Below are 19,807 nucleotides of genomic sequence, written 5' to 3' on the forward strand. Positions count from 1 at the left end.
TTGAGGGCATTTTGGCTTTGCTGACTGAATCAGTGTCAGAGACTGATTCTGGTGTTAAGTTGAACTTTGGCACCTCCTAGCAAGAATCCAATGCTCTTATAAATGTACTTTTGAAGCCAGTATCACCATGCCTTAGTGAATTCTGTTGAAGCAAACCACTCCTTGCAGAGCTGGCACAGAGAGCAAAGGAAAGTAGGCATTCCAGAAGACACTGCTTGGTACCAGCTCACTTTCCTTTCAGCTGCATGAAAATTGCAGCTGATGCCCCTCCAGTGCATAAAAAAAAAGGCACTAGATAAAGTAATCCAGACACAAACTAGGACAGGTGATACCTGCGAAGCACAGAGTACCACAAGGGTGGTGGTTTTGGTGGGTTATTTTTTATAGTTGTTTCTTGCTTAGTTTTTTCTTAAGAGAGTGTGACAATTTCTGCACAAAAAGCCCTTGGAAGAGCTTCTGGCGGTGTGCAGTATATTAAGACTTGCTATGCAGCCACTGTCCTAAAAGTGTTTTTCTTAGTACAGCTACTTAGTATCTATGAGAGCTCAAAGCAGGCTCTTTCTGGCAAGGAAGGAGAACAAAGCCTTGTGGGGCAGGTTAGAGCAGCAGCTGTTCTGATGACAAAGCTCAGCTGTGCTGCTGCTGATACAGCACCCAGCATCCTGTGGTTTGGTTCACCTGCCACCTCCCTTCTGGCTCCCCTGCCCCTTGCCCAGGGAGCCAGGCTTCATAACAGGCTTTAATTATTTACTCTCTAAGGATATGGCTTATTCTGCAGCTTAAGTGAAAAAGTGAAGTCCTTAAAAAATATAACACAAATAATAAGCCCCTGAGCTGTCAAATAACAAGTCCCTTAAAAGGGCAAAATATGCGGCTCTCTGTGGACTGCACAGATCCCTCCTTTCAAACTGCTGGCAGGAAACTTCCTCTTTGGATGGGCTGCTCACGAATGGTGTTGTGTGGTGTAATCAGTCACTTCCCAGCTCCTCTTTCAGGCCTCCTTTTGCCTCCCTTTACAATCCTGATACCAAAGCCCCTCAAGTCTGGGTGCTGTCAAGATGGGATCTGGCAACTCAAATATAAATCTGAAAGCGCGCATTAGCACTGTGCAGTTTCTCCCCTGGATATATAAAGCAGCCCAAAGTAGCTGCGTGTGTTTGAAAAAGTGAGAGACAAAATGGTCCTACTGCGATAGTTCTAGCCAGAAAAGGATAAGTGAGTTTTTAGAGGTCTGGCTCCAAAGTGGTGTAAAATTGATTTCTGCTTCATTATTTCATTGTTCATTTTATTTTGACCACCGGGGATACCTTTGGAGGATTTTCTATTCCAGGTAAATTCTTCAGTATATGCTTTTTGCTTCTTTTTTTTTTTTGCGTTACTGTAGTAGCGAGGGAGGCTGGTACTGGCTTTCAGTGGAGGCATTCAAACTTGGTTACTAGGTAGTACTGGTAAATCTACCTGCTGAGAAATACCACATTAACGTTGTAAACGTTTTGAAAAACTTCAGGAGAAGTAATTGTATATTACCCTACAAGAACATGTTAATACCGTATTAAAGCTTAGCTGTGTTATCTAGCTTGAGTGTTTATTTTGCTCTCTTGTGTGTCTCAGATCATCGTGTCCTCTTCCAGCTCTTGCACCAGAGACAACCATTGTAACTGCAGAGAGCTGAACAGATCCAACAGTGTCCTATTTATCATTTAACATCTGTTTGTTTTTATTTTCCCCTTCCGGCAGAACATGATCAGAAGATAGCATCATACACCATGATCATGGCCCCCCGGAAGAGGAATCGTCATGCGTTGGGGTTTCTTTGCTGTTTTGGGGGTAGCGACCTGCCTGAAATCAACCTCAAGGACAATAACCCCCTCCAGTTTCTTGAGTTTTCTGTTCCAATCCCACCGGCAGAAGAGCTCAATGCCAGATTCTCCGAACTTGTGGTAAGTTTCGCTGGAAGACTGATAAATTTTAGGGTGCAGATGAGCTCCTTCCTTCAAAGGAGGAGTAGAAGAGAGACTTGAAGGACCTAGTAGGGATGGGAAACAAACTACTGCTGAAGTGTTTTGGGTTTGGGTTTTTTTTTCTTTTTTTTTTTTTTTCTTCATTCTTTTACGACTCATTTCTTGGTGGCAGAAAGGTAACAATGACAGGAAGGATGGCAGTGGCACTGGGTCTAAGTACAACAAAGTGCGTAAATATGTTGGTTTATTCTCAGAGTACTGTGCAACTTTCCAGGTGCTGGATTGGTCATATTAGAACCTTGTAAATTCTCCAGACAAAAAATCCCTGACAGCCAATTTCTTGTTAATAATTTGGGGATAAAATCTGCTGTATAATATAGTACAGTGGGAAATCCTAGGGTCTGCAGGTCTATAAAACAAGAACTATGCTGTTCTGTTGATCAGTAACATACTGATGGTGAGGTGTAAGAATCAAGTGATCATACTAATGATGTTTCATCTGCCAGCTGCCTTTGAACCATGAAATAGTGCTGTTGTAGCAACAGACATAAACAGGAAGGGAAGCAGTTATTTCAGATGAACTTTGTCGTTTGCTTTAGTGGTAAATGTTGTGGATTCAGGTAGCAGGCAGTTGCTATTCACGGCTGGCGTCAGGCAACTTTGCTGTCTTTGCCCTCTTGTTCAGCTCATGTGAAAAACACAGGCAAGGTTGTACGGCTGTGCTGTTCTGCAGTCTTGTTTTGTAAAGGTGATGCCCATTTGATGCAGTTGATTAGCCATCTCATTACTGTTTTAAGATCGGAGATTATGTAAAATGAGGTATCAGTAAGTGTATATATGCCTGAGTATGGCTTCTAGGCTGAGGAATCAAACAGAAAATACTGGATTTCAGAACTGGAGGAATTTGCCGATAATCTTTCTACATTACACTTACAATGTTAGCCCAGTAAGTTGGTGTCCCTTACCACAGCTTCAAAATAATATAGCAATCAAAATAATGATATCATTTGGGTATGCAAGTGGAAATTAACATATGGACAACTATAGTATGTCATACTAGGTCAAGGGACAGCTATAGTTTCTCAGATGAGTAGTCTGTCAACCTAGCCCAGACTCCTATTTCAAGATAGGGCCAAAGCAGATGCCTAGGGAAGAGTATAAGATGTGGCCACAGGGTGGTCTTTTCTAGAATACATCCCAACCCTCTAAAAATTTTCAGCTCAAGGACATTCTCAGTGAAAGTTGCTTTTTGTGTATGTAGTAAATTAGTACAGATTTCTTTTCCATTACCTGTTTCCACCTTCCCTAGTTCTCGTAACAACCTTTTAGCATTTATATTCTATGGCAGGGGTATGGGAAGAAGTCTATAGGATTTGCAGCTGCTTTGGGAAGAATAGTGTGTGCAGCAGAAAAGAGTCTACTTGCTTGTGACTAAGTAGAAGATGAACCTCCTTCTACAGAGGTATCGCACAAAATCCTGGTCTATATATAAGTCAGTTTGCTTTTTGTGAGACTACTTTAATTCCTTTCAGTAAGTGCAGTGGACTGACTGTGGAGAATTCTGCTTGCTGACAGGTATCTCTCCTGAGTAAGAGTGTAATCTGTCCTGCTGTCAATTTATTTCTGGATGCTGCTTAAGTATTGGTTTTCACATGCAAAACTTTAATTGCTGTATCAAAGTTCACCTCCCTTCAATTCCAGGATCCATTGAAGCATTCAATCCAGCCTTCCTGAACATGTTACAAACAGATACACTTTGCTCCTGAACTAGGCTTGCTAAATGTTTAACTTGTTTACCTTTCGAGTCATAGTGAATAGACCTGCTTTGGTTGCTGCTGGGCTTTTGCTTAATGTTGAAGGTATCAGTTTGTATGAGGAATTTGAGAGTTCATGCTGATATTGAGGGTGCTTTTAGTTTTATGCCTGGCAAATACCAGTGTTCCATGTGCTTGTGGCCTTATGAAAGTCTATTAAACAGTATGATTTATAGTGTTTTTGGTGCAATATTTAATGACAAGTATACGTGATGATCTGTAAAAATTTTTGGCTTCAGAAGTTTGAGAGTTGTTGGTCTATGCTATAATTTATTAAATGTGCTGACAGTCTGTAACTGGCATATACATTTCAGACACATGAAGCCATTGAAATGAAAATAGATTATATTCATGTTCTTATATTTAATAATAGTACCCTAGCCATCATTACATAAGAAGTGAACTAGGAGAGAAAATTTCTGTTTTTCAGAAGATTAATGGTGTATATCACACATTTTTGTAGAACACTCAGGTAGGATGGTGATGCATGTCCATAGGAGTTTCTGGATAGGCAGGTAGCATGGAAGTAAGGGTTGGGAGCTGGAGTTAGATTTAGGGTTCTCTCACTTTATAAGGGCTAGAAAGTGGGCTGGCAGAATGCAGAATTTGCCTAGAAGGGCTAGTTAGTCCACAGATCCGGATTAATGCATGTTCTATGAGACACTAAAATAAAACAGGCTACATCTCTATTGACAGCTCAGATAAGATATTAATTGGATTAGAAAGATTCAGTCTGTAAATGGACCAGTGTAAATCAGCGACCTGGAAGTGCCTGAGAGGGCTCTGTGCTGCGTACTATCCTGCCCACTGCTTATTTATTAGGGTCTAGTCTGGGTGCACTTGTACTATATAAAAAAAAAGATTTGAGTGTAAAGCCTTTTGACCCAAATCCCCAAGTGAAATGATGACACCAATATCAACTGAGATTTGTAACACAAATGCTCTTCTTACTAGCTCCCTGAAGCAGACCCAGGGGGTATAGCCTCATCTTGCCATCTGCTCTGCAAAGGGTATAATGAAATATTGGTGTGCTTGAGTGAATTTTTAAAAGCCTTATTTTTCCCCTTGCTGCAGTTAAAATCTGGCGCATTTTCCCACATAAGAGTTAATGACAAGAATAGCTAAGCCTAGCTGTGCTGGAAAAGCCTCTCTTGTGATGAATTTTCCAGTCCAATAAATATTCAGTATGTTTCTACCTGCCTTTCTGAGCAAAATGGTGGACATTTTGAGGACTGGAAGTATGTCTTCTCTTGTTCTTGCAGTCCTTAAATTAACATAATGAAAAGTAAATTTGGAGATGTCCATTTTGCAAACAGAGGATTAGAAATGTGTTGGGATCCTGTATTTTTCATGGAGCTACAAGACCCCTCCAGAGCTTGCAAACTTAATTGCATGGAGTGCAGGCTAAGGGAAATATGTTTACTGTGTTTGGGGGATGCACCCAGACCAACAGAGTAACAGCAGCTGCCGAACTGGACTCTGAGCAAGGCAGTGGTTGTCAAATGACAAGCTGATGATGATTTCAGCTGAAATGTCTGCTCTTGATGCTCTTCAACCAGAAAAACAAATCTAAGATGGATCCTAGGCATTTGTCTTACTTGAAGCTGGATGCTGTGTTTTGACCTTGTCTCCTCAATTAGAAAATTAAAATAGAAAGGTTACTTCTGATATGGGCTAAATTCAGTCTTGGTTTATTTCATTGGGGACATGTGCAGGGAGTAGGTATGAATGAAGACTATGGCTCAGGGTGATTTGGTCTGAATTTTAGTCTAAGACAGGAAAAGATGTACGAACTCTCAGTCTGTGTGCTGGCAGTTACTGCCTTTGGACTAATACAGAGGTAAAAGTATAAGTAAGGCCTTATCAGAAGTGTAAATGCACAAGACTCAAAGCAAACAAATACTTGTGTCCACAAGCTTTACCCCTAAAATGACCACTTCTGTGCACCCAGCTGAAAGAAGGCAGAATAGCTGGCTTTAGTGTCTTGTCAATGAACAGGCAAGGAAGAGAAGCCCTACAGCGTAGGTTGTGTAGAGTGATCCTGCACCTCATAAATTGTAAAACTGGCCCTACTTGACCGTCAAGGCTTCTGCTTTTTCCCCTCGGTCTCTCTTCTTAGCTGGCACTGTGTATACTTTCATGTAGTAAAGTGCTACTGCAGTTGGTGGTCTCTTTAGCAGACACCAAGCTGGTTTTGTGCCTGCTGGCAAAAATGGCTGTGCTAAGCACATGTGTTTTACCTTGTACAAATTTATTGACTGAACAGGAACTGGAGAAGAATCTGGAAGAATTATTGCAAAGCAAAGGGGAAATAATTTTTTTTCATGAAACAGCTTCTCCATGTCCTTGCTCATTTTTGTTAGTGAGTGGTGCGTTCTTTTCACAGTGGATTCTTATTCATTTTGCTCAGTGTTAGAGTCCCGGATTGCTCTTGTTGGTTAACCAAGGTGTGTTGCTTGACACTAAAGATTTTGCCATCTAGATGTCTCTTACATGAGCAACCTCATCCCAGATGTGAACTCAGACCATGCCAAGAAGGGTAACTTAAATGCTGGAAATTCAGGAAAAGTAGGAAAATGTAAATAATGTTAGTGTAGAGGAAAGAGCAGTGTAAAGACCTTACTCTGTTGCTATTTCTCCTTTTGTTTCTCTTGTTAGTGGCTTTATTGAGATGGTCATGGTATTTGAGAAGGTGGAGTTCAAGATCATGTATTTTAGGATGAAAGGTCTGTGAGGAAGAAGCAGCAACTTGTTAACTGATGAATACTCTGACAATTTCTATAACTGTAGCTAGAACTTTTAATGCCCTATGCCTCCTGAGGAAGAAGGATATCTGGAGTACAATGACAGTTTCTTTACTGTACCTTTTGCTTTTGTCTTTTTTTTTTTCTCTGCCCTCTCCTACCTCGTGGGTCTCACTTCTTTTTTCTGCCCATTTAGCTAATCCCTTTCTAAGTACAACAGTATCTTTGTCTTATCCTGAAACAGAACTATGGAATTAGTGTGATATTTGCTGCTGTCACATATTTTGCTGTGCTCTCTTGATTTCTCAACCCTCCAGGCTAGTAGTTGCCAGCACTTTAATGTCAGAATGCTGAAGAATATCAGAAGAGTTGGTTGGTCTACTCTGAGCAAATGAGCCATCTGCATGACTTGTATCTTTGTTAGCCCTGTCAGGACAGAGACATAGGAACAGTGGTGTCACCAGGGACTCATTTCTAGTAGCGTTTAATGAAGTGATCAAAAGAGACAGTTTGAGTAAACTCTGCTCTTTGCTTACTCTGTGACATAGCTCCATATCTGTTCCTTCTCTACCTTCACAAAGAATAAAGTTCAGTGATTATAGTCTTTCTTCCCAGAGGAGGGGAAGATGAGGAGGAAAGAAAGAAAGAAAGAAAAAGTTTTATTTTGAAGGAGGCTAAGGTACAGCATGGAAATATGAGAATTCATTTATTTATTTGTACTGATTATTTATTTTGAACCAAAAAATTTCTGAGCAAGGCATCAATTTGGCAAATCCACCTTCATCGAGCCACAGGGAGATGAGATCCAAACCTATATAATTGTAGTAGTGGTTCCCACTGCAAACAGCTGACTTGGAAGTAACATGTTTCCTTCATGTTTGGTTCTCCCTTGGAAGCCATTTAATGTAATGGATAAAACATAAACCTCAGATGAAAACTAGGCTTCACCACATTGAATAAGTACTCCCATATATCACCCGCCCCACTTCAGCTTGCCAAGTCCTAGCTGTGGAAGTGTTTGTGAGGTCCCTCTTTGTCTCTGCAACCTGCAAGAGTATTTATTGCATAAAAAGCACAAGAAATGGCTCACTGTGGGCTTTCACATTAGTCTAGGTGATATATGTCAATGTATGTAGATGCAAGATGGCATCAGCTGTTTTTCTCTGTGTTTGTCGACAGGCCTAGAGAGCGAAGTTTTCTCACTCCCCTGTAATACTTCTGGGGAACAGAACTGCCTGTTCTGTCTCTTGGCACTCAGTGTGGGACACCACCTTCCCTGAAAAGTATCCTCCATGTCAGAAGATTATTTAGTCTTTAGTTTCTCACTGAAAATCTGTGGCTTAAAGACATGCATTTTAGGTCCTAACTTCAAACCCTGAACACACAATTGGTGTGTATTGATAATAGTATTTAAGCACATTTAAATTCAGGCACATTGCCAAGATTTGAGCATTTCAGTTTCAAATTATCAGTCTTTTGATTCATTTTATCCTGTTCCTAGATTATTTTGAATACAGGGATTTAAATTGTGTCACTTGCCCTGCATGTAAATCATTTTCAGACTACACCTCTGACAGGTCTGTGGCTTCGAGTTATTTATCAATGCAAATTTCTCCACAACCATCATTTAGAAGTGTCTTCATGCTGTTTTCCCCATTAGAGGAAGTTCTTTTATTCCCTATGCCCATCCTCTGTGTTTCTCTAATGAATGATTGTGCCTAAGCAGTCAGGTAGGTTATGTAGTGCCAAATGCAATCAAGATCCCAGGGAGGTCCTTCAATTTTATTTGCATATGATGAGCTCTGAGTCCAGCAAACTAGGAGACTTTGCTGGCCTCGGCTCAGTGGAGACTCCTCCACCCCAGTTATTGCTTCCTTTCTTGCACTTAATGAGAATGCATCTGTGGAAGCTGTTAGAAAATACTAATCATGAGACTAAGCTGGATTTTTCATGACCAGAGGCTCGTGTTCATGAATAAGGCTTAACATCGCCATCTGAACAGAGGACACTGTCTCTGAAGGCAGAATAAAACAAAGCTTTGAGGCCGCAGATAGCTCTCCTCACTGATGGGGGCCAGGCCACAAAACCTTTCCTTTCTCTTGGGTTAGTTTATAGTTGTCAGAGTAACATTTTTCATGCACTCAGATGCACTTGTCTTCTGTTATAATAATGACAAAAGTACTGAGTGGTTTAAGATATCTGAAGCAATTAGGGAACTGAGGCCTGGAAGGCAAAAGTTCTTCATGGCCTCATAGTCTGTCTACTTATGCACAGCTGTTCTTTCGTTTCCAGCACAGCTCTTCAGTCTAAGATTGTACATACCCAGGAAACCTTTTTAATTGTTGATGTCTAGGACACCTTTTCTTTTTCTTCATGCTCTTCAAAGAGAGATTTTATTTTCTTGTCACATGCCTGGTGTGCAACACTCCGATGTGGGGAGCACAAGGTACCACCACAGGTGAGGCTGAGTGGATGGAGTAGCACCTTTTTAGGGTGCAAGGTTTTCAGGTCTGTAGTTTCCTGACACCTTCCTCTACACAAGGTAAAGGTAAAAAAGCTTTTGATGTCATTAAATATAGGAGATGAGTGGCCCTTCTGCTTATCCCTTCAGCAGCAGCACACAGAAGGCAAGTGTCAGGAGGTGCTTTTTGCTGTCACTCACAGCACCAGGCTGCCTCTGCAGCTGCTCTGTCTTTGCTGTTTTTTTTTCCAGAAGTGCAGACAGATGCTTTCTGGCATTGGGAAATGACTGACCAAGAGCTTTTAATGCTAGGTACCTTGTTTTCTGCAAATGGAAAAGTCTGTAAATTTGCTGGGGGGAAAACATATTTCAAGAGTATTAGTGTAGGTCATAGGCAGTATGGGAGTCATCCACTGGCAGAATGTATTGTATTTGAAGATCTTGGGAACAAACCTCTACTGCTGCCTCCTGTCATAGATATTGCCTTGCTTTTGTCTAGTTGTTCATTTTTAGGGAGAATCACATGCAAGACTCCATAGCCGTCTTGGTCAAACTCTCCTTTCTTTTACATGTGGACCCATGCTGTATGCAAAAAGGCCATAATAAACATTTGTATATTCTAGGTATGCTTGTATTAAAAACACTTGGGCAACTTCTCACTTTGCAGTTTCCCATTATTTATTGACCACATGAAGGGAAAGGCTGCTGAGACCGAAAACACAAACACTTTTTGAAAAGAACTTTGCAGTGTGTACAACAATGTTATGCAATGGTTTACTAGGTGGAGATTTAGAGAATAACTTCTGTAAAGGAAATTGTAAGGGGAAAGCATATTGCAGTTTCCCAGTTTGGAAGGTGTCCAGGGAGATCCCCGAGTTATGGAAAATCCATTGGGATTGCTTCAGTGGCTGTGTTTCAGCATTATGTCTTGTACAGAAAGTAACAGCTGGATGAGTTTGCCGCTCAGTGTAAAGTTGTTGGCTTCTACATTAATGATGTGAGAGAACTTTTGGATTACAAATGCTTAGCAAGATAGTAAATGCAGTTATAATTTGCGCTTAGGAGATGAGCTTGTTCTGCAAGGCAAATGCTCATCCTTTTCTTGTCACTGTTGCTGTATTTTGAGAAAGTTTCTGATAAATTCTTTCTTAGAAATATTTAGGGCAAAACACCAACTGGTGTATTCCTGCACCTAGTGATACCAGTGCAGTCGTTGCTATTCTGATTATCAGAATACTTAAGCAATGAGACAGGGCAGGATGTGAGTGAATAACCCAATATACTGTCATGCCTTTAATTCAGCATTTGACTATGGAAATACTTGGGTTATGTAAGTGAAGAGCATTGTGGAATTGCCCTCCTCCTCACTTCAGAGGAGATATGAGGCTTCTGTTATGTGGGTGTTCTTCCAGCTGGTCTGGACTGTTTAGCAGTAAAGACAGCTCATCTTCATTTATTGAAGTATAAGTTAACAATTGGTCAAATGGGGACTGATAGACTGCCATTCTATTCTATGTCTGAAGCCCACACCGTAGACTGTAGAACAAGCCTGTCTTATAGGCTGCCTAGCTGACAGATTTAGCTACTGTTACAATTAAAACCGGGTAATTTGATTCATATTTTGCAATGGTGTAAATCCAGAGTAAGTCCCCTCAATTTAGTTGAGTTATGGACGTTTTGGTCTCTTGTTTGCACAACTTAATCTGGAGTAATCATTCAGAGAGCAAGAGAAAACCTGAGCTAATGCCAGACATGGTGTAGATTTATTGGAGTTTCTTCGAGTTCACGCTGCATATGAGTTTGAGCATGTGTCTGAACTACAGAACCAAAGCTCGATAGGAAGTTAATTTTGCTCATTGTGTTCTTAACTGACCTCTCAGTTCCTCCTGCCCTTTTACGTAATATTTTATCAGAGATTTCAAGGTCAGCCAAGCTCTGACTTCCCTTGTTTTCCTCCATATGGGCATATAGCAAATAGGAGGCACACAAGAGGATAAAGCTAGGATGACGGGAGTAGGTGGCACAGATGTCCCTGGAAATGCAGGTTGTTTTTGGCACAGGGCTACAGCAGCAATTCCCAGCCTGCATGTTGAAGGTTGAGCCAGCAGGACTGTGTTTGGGCAGGAAGTGATCAGAGAGGTGTGTGCCTGTGTGCTTTGGCACAGTCTGGGCTGTGAATTGCTCCAGCTAGGAACCTCCTCTGAACTCATTAGTATTAAAACAGAACAGAGGAGACTTTGTAGGAAGGGAGAGGGTGGTGAAGCCGGAAAGGTAGCAGTTTAGACGGCAGTTTCGTAATAACCTTTCCCACACCTACCTTTCCATACAGAGTCTCATCTAAAGGACCTTGGCATGAAAAACAAACTCTGGTCTAGGGAGGGGGAAGGAAGGGGGAAATGAAGGGAGGAGAAGGAAAGGAAATGAGCGGCAGGGAATGGGCACTGCTGAAACAGCAGATTTTACTCTTATTTAGTGTTATATATGGTGGTTCTAGAAGCTATGTTTCAGAGAGAGGTATTTGAAAAACTGTATATAATCAGAAAGTGGAGATAAAAGTGGTACTTGCCGTAGAGGACTTGCAGCCTGTCACAGTGAAAAGATGAATCAAGCAGAGATTTCATGGCTTCAGTCCTATTTGGTGTTTTCATTTAATTGACTGGATAGTGAAATACAGAGCATACTATAAACTTTGCAGATGTCTCTAGGCTGTAAGCACTGTGAATATGTTAAGAGACAAGCTTAAAAAAAATGGAGAAATTGTGTGTTAAAGTATGGGATTCAATGGGGAAAGTTAAAACGTGCTTCTTTTAGCAGCAAGTCTCAATGGGAAGCAGACAGGTGGGTGCACTTCTTCAGAGAACAAATTGGGGACTATAGGGGATCATAAGTTAACATAAGTCATGCAGGTTTGTTGGTTTTTTTTTAATTAAAAAAAGAAAAACTAATTGTTTTCATGGAATATGTGACCAGGAATTCAGTCTGGAGGATGCATGAAGTAATCTTTGCACTTGGCATTGTTAAAATCTCCGCTGGAACACTGTCCCCACTTTTGAACAGTGCACTTCAAGAAAGACGTACTTTGACCAGGGAGAGCCCGGAAGTCAATTAGGAGAGGAATGAGAGGTCCAGAGAACATGACCTCTAGGAAAGACTGAAAGAGCTGGACTTGTTTAGCCTCAAGAAAGAAGACCGAGGAGGGACATTACAACAGCCTTTAATAGGCTTGAAAACTTATCAAGAGGACTGTTACCAAGAGGAAGGAAAAGATCTATCTGTTCACCATGTCTGTGGTTGATAGGGCCGGAAGCAATAGGCTTAAATTGCAGCAGCAGGGATTTAGATTAGACATGAGCCTGACTATTCAGTTTTCATCCCTATCCCTCTCAATGGTCTCATTCCAATTCAGTGACACGGACACACAGCCCATCTTAACAGAAAAAGCAGTGATGATAATCAACTGTTTGTATTATTGTCTTCTTGCGCCTGCCCATATCCCTGGACTGTCCCTCTTACTGTGCCTATGCTATAGCTCTGCATATATGCAGATGTGTATCTTAAGTCTGAATCTCTCTCTCTAAACATCGGTGTGTATTGTTGCATAAACGGGTCTTGGTTTTCCTCATTCTTTTTGGCCTAGCAGACTGTTGTCTTGTGAACGTGGTTTGCCTATGGAGGGCAGAAAAATGAACAGCCTATGCTTCTAGTGGCCTGTGGAAGAAGACTGCCAGTATGGGACTTGCTGACTATGTGTACTTGTATGCTGTCAAGTCAGAGAGCTTTGGGGACTAGGAGAAAGACAGAATTTCTGTCTCTTCCAGGAAGCACAGAAGCAATAAACCAATGATTACGGAAGAATAAAGGAAGCGGTACTTAGGGAGGGAGGAGTGTTTGGGGAGTGGGGGGGATGTTACTTGACTTTGTGTGAGATAAATTTCTCTTCCAAAAAGCAGTGCCCTTGATGAATGAAATTCTTAGTCTGCTGCTGAGCCTTAAGAGAAAGTAACTTCTGTATTGGCAGGGTAGAAGAGAAGCACATCTTCCAGTATGGTAAACGTCAGGTGCTGTCTTCTACTGTTATAACTGAGAATACAGAGATTTGGGCCCTTAGTGCTGAAGGGGTTTTAAAGCTGCAACTTTTTCAAAAAGCAAGAAGGAAAAAAGAGTATTATGGAATTGTAGCCTTTTGTTTGCCTGGTTCTCTTCTTTAAAGTCAGATCTGTGGCAGTAGCTGAAATGTATACATTGCTTTCTATGCCAACAGGCTGTGTGAGCAATTTGTGTGTGTACAGTGATTTCAGCATGCACAAATTCAGTGATAATACATTGTAGGTATTGGCAGATGTTATAAGTCTCATGTATATAGTTCTTGTGTATGTAAGGTGTGAGTCGCATACGTATCTGCACGTACACGTGCTATGTCTATGCAAATGCATGGAAACCAAATGATGGACTTAATGCTTACCAATTGGGAAACTTATCAAAATGTTACTCTACAGCCTCATATGGTGTGTTATTTCTGTGTGCTTTACAAAGCCTGCTTTTAATTCCAAGTGGTGGAAGAGCATGAGGAGTGGGAAGGATTTTCTTTAGGGATTGTTTTGTTTTTTCTTTGGTTATCAGTAGATTCAGGGGTTGTATAGCAGGTGCCCAAGTAGGAACCTTTAACCAATGTGCTGCATCTGAAGATGTGCTAGCGCTGTGGGTGGTAGTGTTGTTGCCTATTGAAAGAGCATATGCTATCAAGTTTTGCTGTGGGTACGGCCATGCAATTGTGCCAAGCACAGCCCTGAGAAGGTAGGGATGGGAATTAGTTGTCATATAGAGAAGGAGTCTATTTTACTTTTCTTGATTCCTGCTTCAGTCACACCCCAATGTTTGCAGTTGCATGTTAGATAAAGCCTGTGAAATGTTGCTTGTTTTTTGGGAGCTGTGTTGAGCTTTACTTTTTTTTTTTTTTTTTTTTTGCACTGCTCGTTGCTCCAGTTTGTGCATGAGTATAGGCAGTTCGTGCAGTCGAATGAATGTCATTCACTGACTGTTCGGATAGGCAGTCTTTCACAACCCCTTATCGATCTCCTCAGTATTGGAAATGTGCACTCTTCCAGCAGGCTGCCTCTTACATGTCAGCCTGGTGATCTGGATTGGACAAAGCAATGGAAGCTGTAGGGGAACAATCCTATACTGTCCCCTGGAGGTGGACACAGTGATTAAATAAAGAGGGTTTATCATTTCTATTTCAAGAATTTGCTCACTGAAGTTATCTCTGAAGCAGCTTTTTGGACCTGAAGCTGCCTTTGGGCCTGTGATGAGAATATTTTCCTGTTCCTCCTTGACCTGTTGGGCAGAGGCACAGCTTGAATGTGAGCTGCTAGACTAACCTGTTTGTTATTTGCCAACAGAACTTGTCAGAGGCAGCATCAATAAAAAAATAAATGTTCCTGGGACTGTTGTTAGTGTAGATGTGCAACTTACAGGTGATGTAAGTCCCGTGTCAGCAATGTGGTCGTACTCTGTTCACTTGTTAAAGCTATAATAGTTATGTGAGACTGGATTCTCTATAATGTGCTGCTTACAACCTCCTCCCTGATCTCTTTCCACTGCTTCCCCTTCCTCTACAGGCCCAGCCATGTCAGTTCCATGTATCTCAGTTTGAGTTGTACTTCAGCTTTGATTAAACCACCATCAATTGTGCCCTCAGTAATAGCACGCGAATATGAACCTTCTTGGAGCCAGACAGTGGATGCTGGATGCGAGCCCATGGTGTGTCACAATCACTGTTTACTTTGTACAAGATTTAAATAAATTCATCGAGGGCATAAGGCAGTCAGCTGTGCTGTGCAACTTGGGAGCATCAGTGGAACTGGAAAATAGCCCTTTTGGGAACATAGTGACAGATATCTCTATAAATGACCTTGGGGAACGTGGGGTAGCAGGTATCATACTGGACAGGGAATTTGTTATAGTGGCAACAGCATACTATACTTGATTTTATGATTTGGATGGGTTTGCTCCTGAGAGACTGAGAGAAAATGATTAATGAAGTGGATAAGGGAGAGTACATTTGTGCGTGATGGGCGGGGGGGGGAGGGAAGTGAAGGAGAATGAGAACGTAACAGAGGGGGAAAAAAAATAAAAGGTAGCTGTGTGCAAGAGAAAGGGGGAGTAAAAAAGAAGGAATGGGTATGTGAACAGGAAGCATGATAAAAGTGGTCCACTTAATTAAAATTAATACAGTGCAAGTTCATATTGTAAAAATGAATATACACTTGGGACCTAAATATTTGAGATGAGTATGCTATCAAGTTATTTGAATAAGTCTTCCAAACTTGGATACTTTTTAGAGGGTGTAAAGGCATCTTAATGTTATTCCCATTTTCTCACTTCCCTACTGGATGACTCAAAGAACCATTAAAGGTAGTGCTGGTGTGACTGAGCAAAAGGAAAGCTTTGGAGTTGCACAAAGAAATATTTGCAAATACCGCTGATATTTCCATCTTGAAAGGGATATTAACTCACCTGCATCACAGAATTGGCCATTTTTTTTTATGCAGGGAAGTGTCTGACCATCTACAATGTTTGTTGTGTCACTTTGTACTTGCAGGCTTTTGTACAGCTCTCTGAAGTGTTTGGTGTTGGTCACAAGTTAGATAACTGCTGGTCTCATTTGGTCTGGAAGTTCTTAAGTTTCCATTTTGAGTTTAACTAAGTAGAATAAAGTTTAAACTTTCTGGAATGCTTTGCCAGTTTGTGCCATCTGAGGATTTGGTTCCATTGGTACCTGTTGATGCTAAGAACTGGTTGTCTTGTTGCTTAACTACCCATCCACTGCTAAAGGCCTCAAGCAGTGCAATAGAGCTGTAATCAGGCAGACAGAATAGGCATCTCTGAAGAGGAGAAGTGAAGAAGTCTGTTTGCCAATGTATTACATCTTAGGGTTGGATTCTGTGGTGTAAAATAAAGATTGATTTCATGCCAGAGCTGTTCTTTATGGAGATGGTAAAAGGATTTCATTATTTAATAATTCTTTAGTTATTGCCTGAATACATTTGTATGCAGAAGTAAACATTTAAAAAAAATGAGGGTATGCTTTTAGATGTCATTAACTTCTCTTGATCATGAAAGATGATGATAAATGTGAAACACACAGCTGGGACGGATTCTCATAGAAAAGGTATGCTTTCAAGAATACTGTGAGAGATACTGTGGACTACAGACAAATTAAAAGTGTGACTTAACTATCTGTAGCTGAAATGGTAAGAAATTGATGAAACAAGACAACTATCCAACTAAACATAGGAAAATAAACACAATCTTCTGTCCCTTCTGGCAAAATGAAGTATTATGTTCATATTAATGAAGTTGCTGCCTGCAGTAAACAAAACATATAATGTCAGAATTCTGTGCTTCATTGTGTTGGAAATGCTATGCACAATTCATTAAACTTTTATGAAGACAAAACAAACAAACAAAAATCAAGAAATGGAAAAATACCCCCAAAACACAATCTTACCAGCCTTCGAAGTTTGGCTACTTAGTTAGTCTGGGTTGTTAGGTTTTGTCTTTTACAAAATGAAGCAGCTGTCTGACATTAAGTTGCTCCATGGTGTTCGGGAATTATGGCAGCCAGTGGAAATGGGGCGAGCAGATGAGAAACTGGACCTGAGGAAATCAAACTGTGGAAACTGAGGGTCCTGATTTCCCTTTAGAATCAAGTCTGGGACTCTTGCTCTCCAGCATTCTGACTTGGAACCAAGAGTTACTTGAGCTCTGAAGCCCTGATATTCTGTGTACTTAGTCTTAAGCTTTCCATCCTATCCCTGCTGTAGCTTCAGCATTGGTATGTTGTTGAAAATGGGAGGTCTCATCACGTTGGTCAGTATCTTACTAAGCTTGTCTTTCAAATTGTTTTCAGTTTTACCTGTTTATATTCCAATATTACTATGGACTGTGTAAGTATTCTTGCAAGGCCAGGTGAAGTAGACTGGTGAAGGAGCAGCTATCCTGTCACTCTGCCTCACCTTTCCACAGATGACCAAATGGTGAAGATGTGATACAGGTTTCAGTACAGAGATGTTAGTAGGTATTAAAGGCTCTCCTTTAGAGAGGCAGGCATATTGGTAGGCATTAAATGTTCTCCTTTTGTGGTTCTCTCTCCAAGAAGAGTTCTCCTTTTGTGTTTCTCTCTTCTACATTCCTCAAAAAATTACTTTTTCTCTATATTAATTTCATTTCATGTCACTAAGAGAAGTGTTACCAGTCTAGGTGAGGAATGCTTTTCTATTAAGCTCTTCTGGACCTTTGAATGATATCATTGTCAAGCTGGTGGCTACTCAGCACCAAATCCAGCTTTCACACTTCAATGAATGTTCTCAAAAACAAGGAACATAATGTGGTTTTAAATCCCACAAAGTAGTGTTTTTATGTTTCCTACCCATTCCTCCTCCTTGTTCCCTTTCTTTCTTGCTGTCTCTTATTTCCTTGGGTTGTAGCCATTTTGAATGGAGGCCATCTTCCCTTTTGGCCTGCGAACTGGACTGGAAATATTTGAACCTCAAATCGAGCTCCAGTACATTTTAAATGTTTTATTATTGAAATTCAATCTGTGTAAGAAAAAAAAAATGCCCACATGAAAGTGAAATTGACTTGAATGTATCCTTGTCTCAGTAAATAAAATAAAGTCGGAAATAGATAAAAGAGAGAAATGTAAGGAATATTAACTGGAGGTACTTTACTTCTCCCTGAGGCCAGCCTGGCAAATGTCTTTTTAATCTGTGCTTCATGAGAGCACTTGCAACTTCAAGTATTTTTAAAAGCCAGGAGCGCCTGGCTGAACTAAGCTGCCTATACAAGGCATAGAAGAGGGGTTACTACGTTTCTGCTAGGAAGCTAGCACAGGTGATGGAGGAGGGTGTTTTTCCTCTTTGTTCTGACTGATCCCCTTTTCTTGCCCTTTATGTTTGTTCCCTGGGTGTTTGGTCAAGTCAGCTTCCTTAGCCTGGCTGCAGCCCCAGTCTTGATGGCTGCAGTCAGAGTTTGTAGTTCTTCTGCTTTCCTGACAGCCTTTGTAGTTCCTTTCTCATTCACTACCTGCTTGTAGTCACTAAGCTAACTCTAGAGTTTGAAGTTCTACATACTAGCAGATTTGCCTTTTTCATTGGGTCAAAATGACCTGTTCATGGAGCAAATTACCCTTCTGAAATGTATTCTTTCTGTTGGTCCTCCTGCTTCCTTCCAAAGCATCAAGTTTCCTTATGTGCCATCTCGTGTTAGGATCCTGAGTTGAAATAGGAAAATGGTCTGCTTGATTCATGATCTTCTTTCTTATCTAGATCCAGGGGCTTCCTGTGCAGTCACTGTGCAGTCTTCTAATCACCTTCTATAGAAGGAGGATGAGGATGGGAGGAGTAAGACAATGCAGAGTGTTCCAAGAAGAAGGGTTCGTGTCCCTTGTATTTTGCAGGGATTTCTTTGTTCTTCATGGGGTGGGATTTGATTAATGCTATAGGTAGAGGGGGATATGTAGGCCTCTTTGGTTCCTCCCACTCCTTTCTTCCTCTTAGTGAAGGAGCACACTTGCAGAAGACTGACTTCAAGGAAGGGTGTTGAAGACCTTGACTGCTGCTTTGAAATCTGGAAAAGGTGTCCTTTTCAATGCTGAATATTCATGCTTGCTACCTGCCCATCAACCTGGCGGTTAGAACCAAGTATTTTCTTCCTAATGAAGACAAACATTAGCTGTTTCAAAAGGAAGAGTAATCCATCCTGCATGTGCTGTTTCCCAGTCAGGTGTGTTTGGGTCTGCCTTTGGTGATTGTTATGCCTGGAACACTGATCAATTTCCTTGGTGCTATATTGCCTGAGATAATGTGATGACTTCTAATGTTCTTCTGACTTTATCTACTCTCCACAACAAAGTAGGGTTTGGATGTACTTTGTTCCCACTGGGTTTTCCATCCCTTCAAAATACCTTTCTAGACCCTTGTCCTGAAAAGAATGACATGATATCAGGCTGCAAAATTACATGACTGGAAGTTATATGTTCTTCTTGCCCATTGAAGGCAGAGTGCTCTTTATGTCGCTGATACTTCCAGTGCCCAAGGTAGTGTCTAGAAGCTGCTAAGTGGCAGCATCCTGCCTTCTGGCTGGTTTTAGTCAATAGGAGTGGTCTTTTGATGAAATGGTTGTCTTGAACTACATTGGTTGACATCATCATTCAGTTTTGAGTGCAGTTTCTGGGAAGAGCTTTTGCTGCTTGTCTGATCTACCACCAGACTCCAGAAAGGGTAGTATGGACTAGAAAACCAAGTCAATTGCTCTTTATTTAAAAAAAAAAAAAAAAAAAAGTTCTAAGATCATTAAGTGTATCAATAAAACAATCATAATTTTTCTAAGAATTTAGCTGAGCTCAGCCAGCTCATTTCAGATGTGTATATTCTGGCTTCTTTGGTGGTTCTTCCAAACCTGGCATTTCTGATTCCCTGTCTGCCCCTCCTTTTCCCTCCCACATGCTTGACCTCCAACAGCATTCCTTTGCTTAAGACCTTACATGTCGTTTCACTCTCCCTCTCCCCGCAAGAATGTGATCCTGGCCTGAGCTTTCTAATTGTGTGTAGCAAGGATAAAACTCCTTGCCTCGCTTGGCTGCCCCCCTTGTTTGGAAACTCACCCTAAACATTTCCACATGGTTTGCACTCGTTTTGCACAGCTAAAGGTTTTTTTTTTTCCCCGTGTAAACTTTCTGTTGTTTAAAAAAAACCCGGCTTCTTCTACCTTGGGCTCCTGGCAATGACCTTGCCTTGTTACTGTTTGCATTTCTTTTGTACCTTT

The 19,807-nt window shown here is 41.0% G+C and overlaps 1 protein-coding gene across 5 annotated transcripts in view; it reads left to right on the forward strand.

Annotated features, from left to right (window-relative positions):
• Positions 1-19,807, forward strand: part of DAAM2 (dishevelled associated activator of morphogenesis 2) — a 201,478-nt gene that overhangs the window by 79,175 nt on the left and 102,496 nt on the right. For all 5 annotated transcript variants that reach the window (XM_054062714.1, XM_054062716.1, XM_054062715.1 and 2 more), the window contains one exon: positions 1,738-1,940. In XM_054062714.1, coding sequence (XP_053918689.1) covers positions 1,738-1,940 — 203 coding nt within the window. The remainder of the gene's footprint in view (positions 1-1,737; positions 1,941-19,807) is intronic.

The sequence above is a fragment of the Cuculus canorus genome, chromosome 3 (assembly GCF_017976375.1).
Source record: "Cuculus canorus isolate bCucCan1 chromosome 3, bCucCan1.pri, whole genome shotgun sequence".
In the NCBI taxonomy this organism is placed as follows: domain Eukaryota; kingdom Metazoa; phylum Chordata; class Aves; order Cuculiformes; family Cuculidae; genus Cuculus; species Cuculus canorus.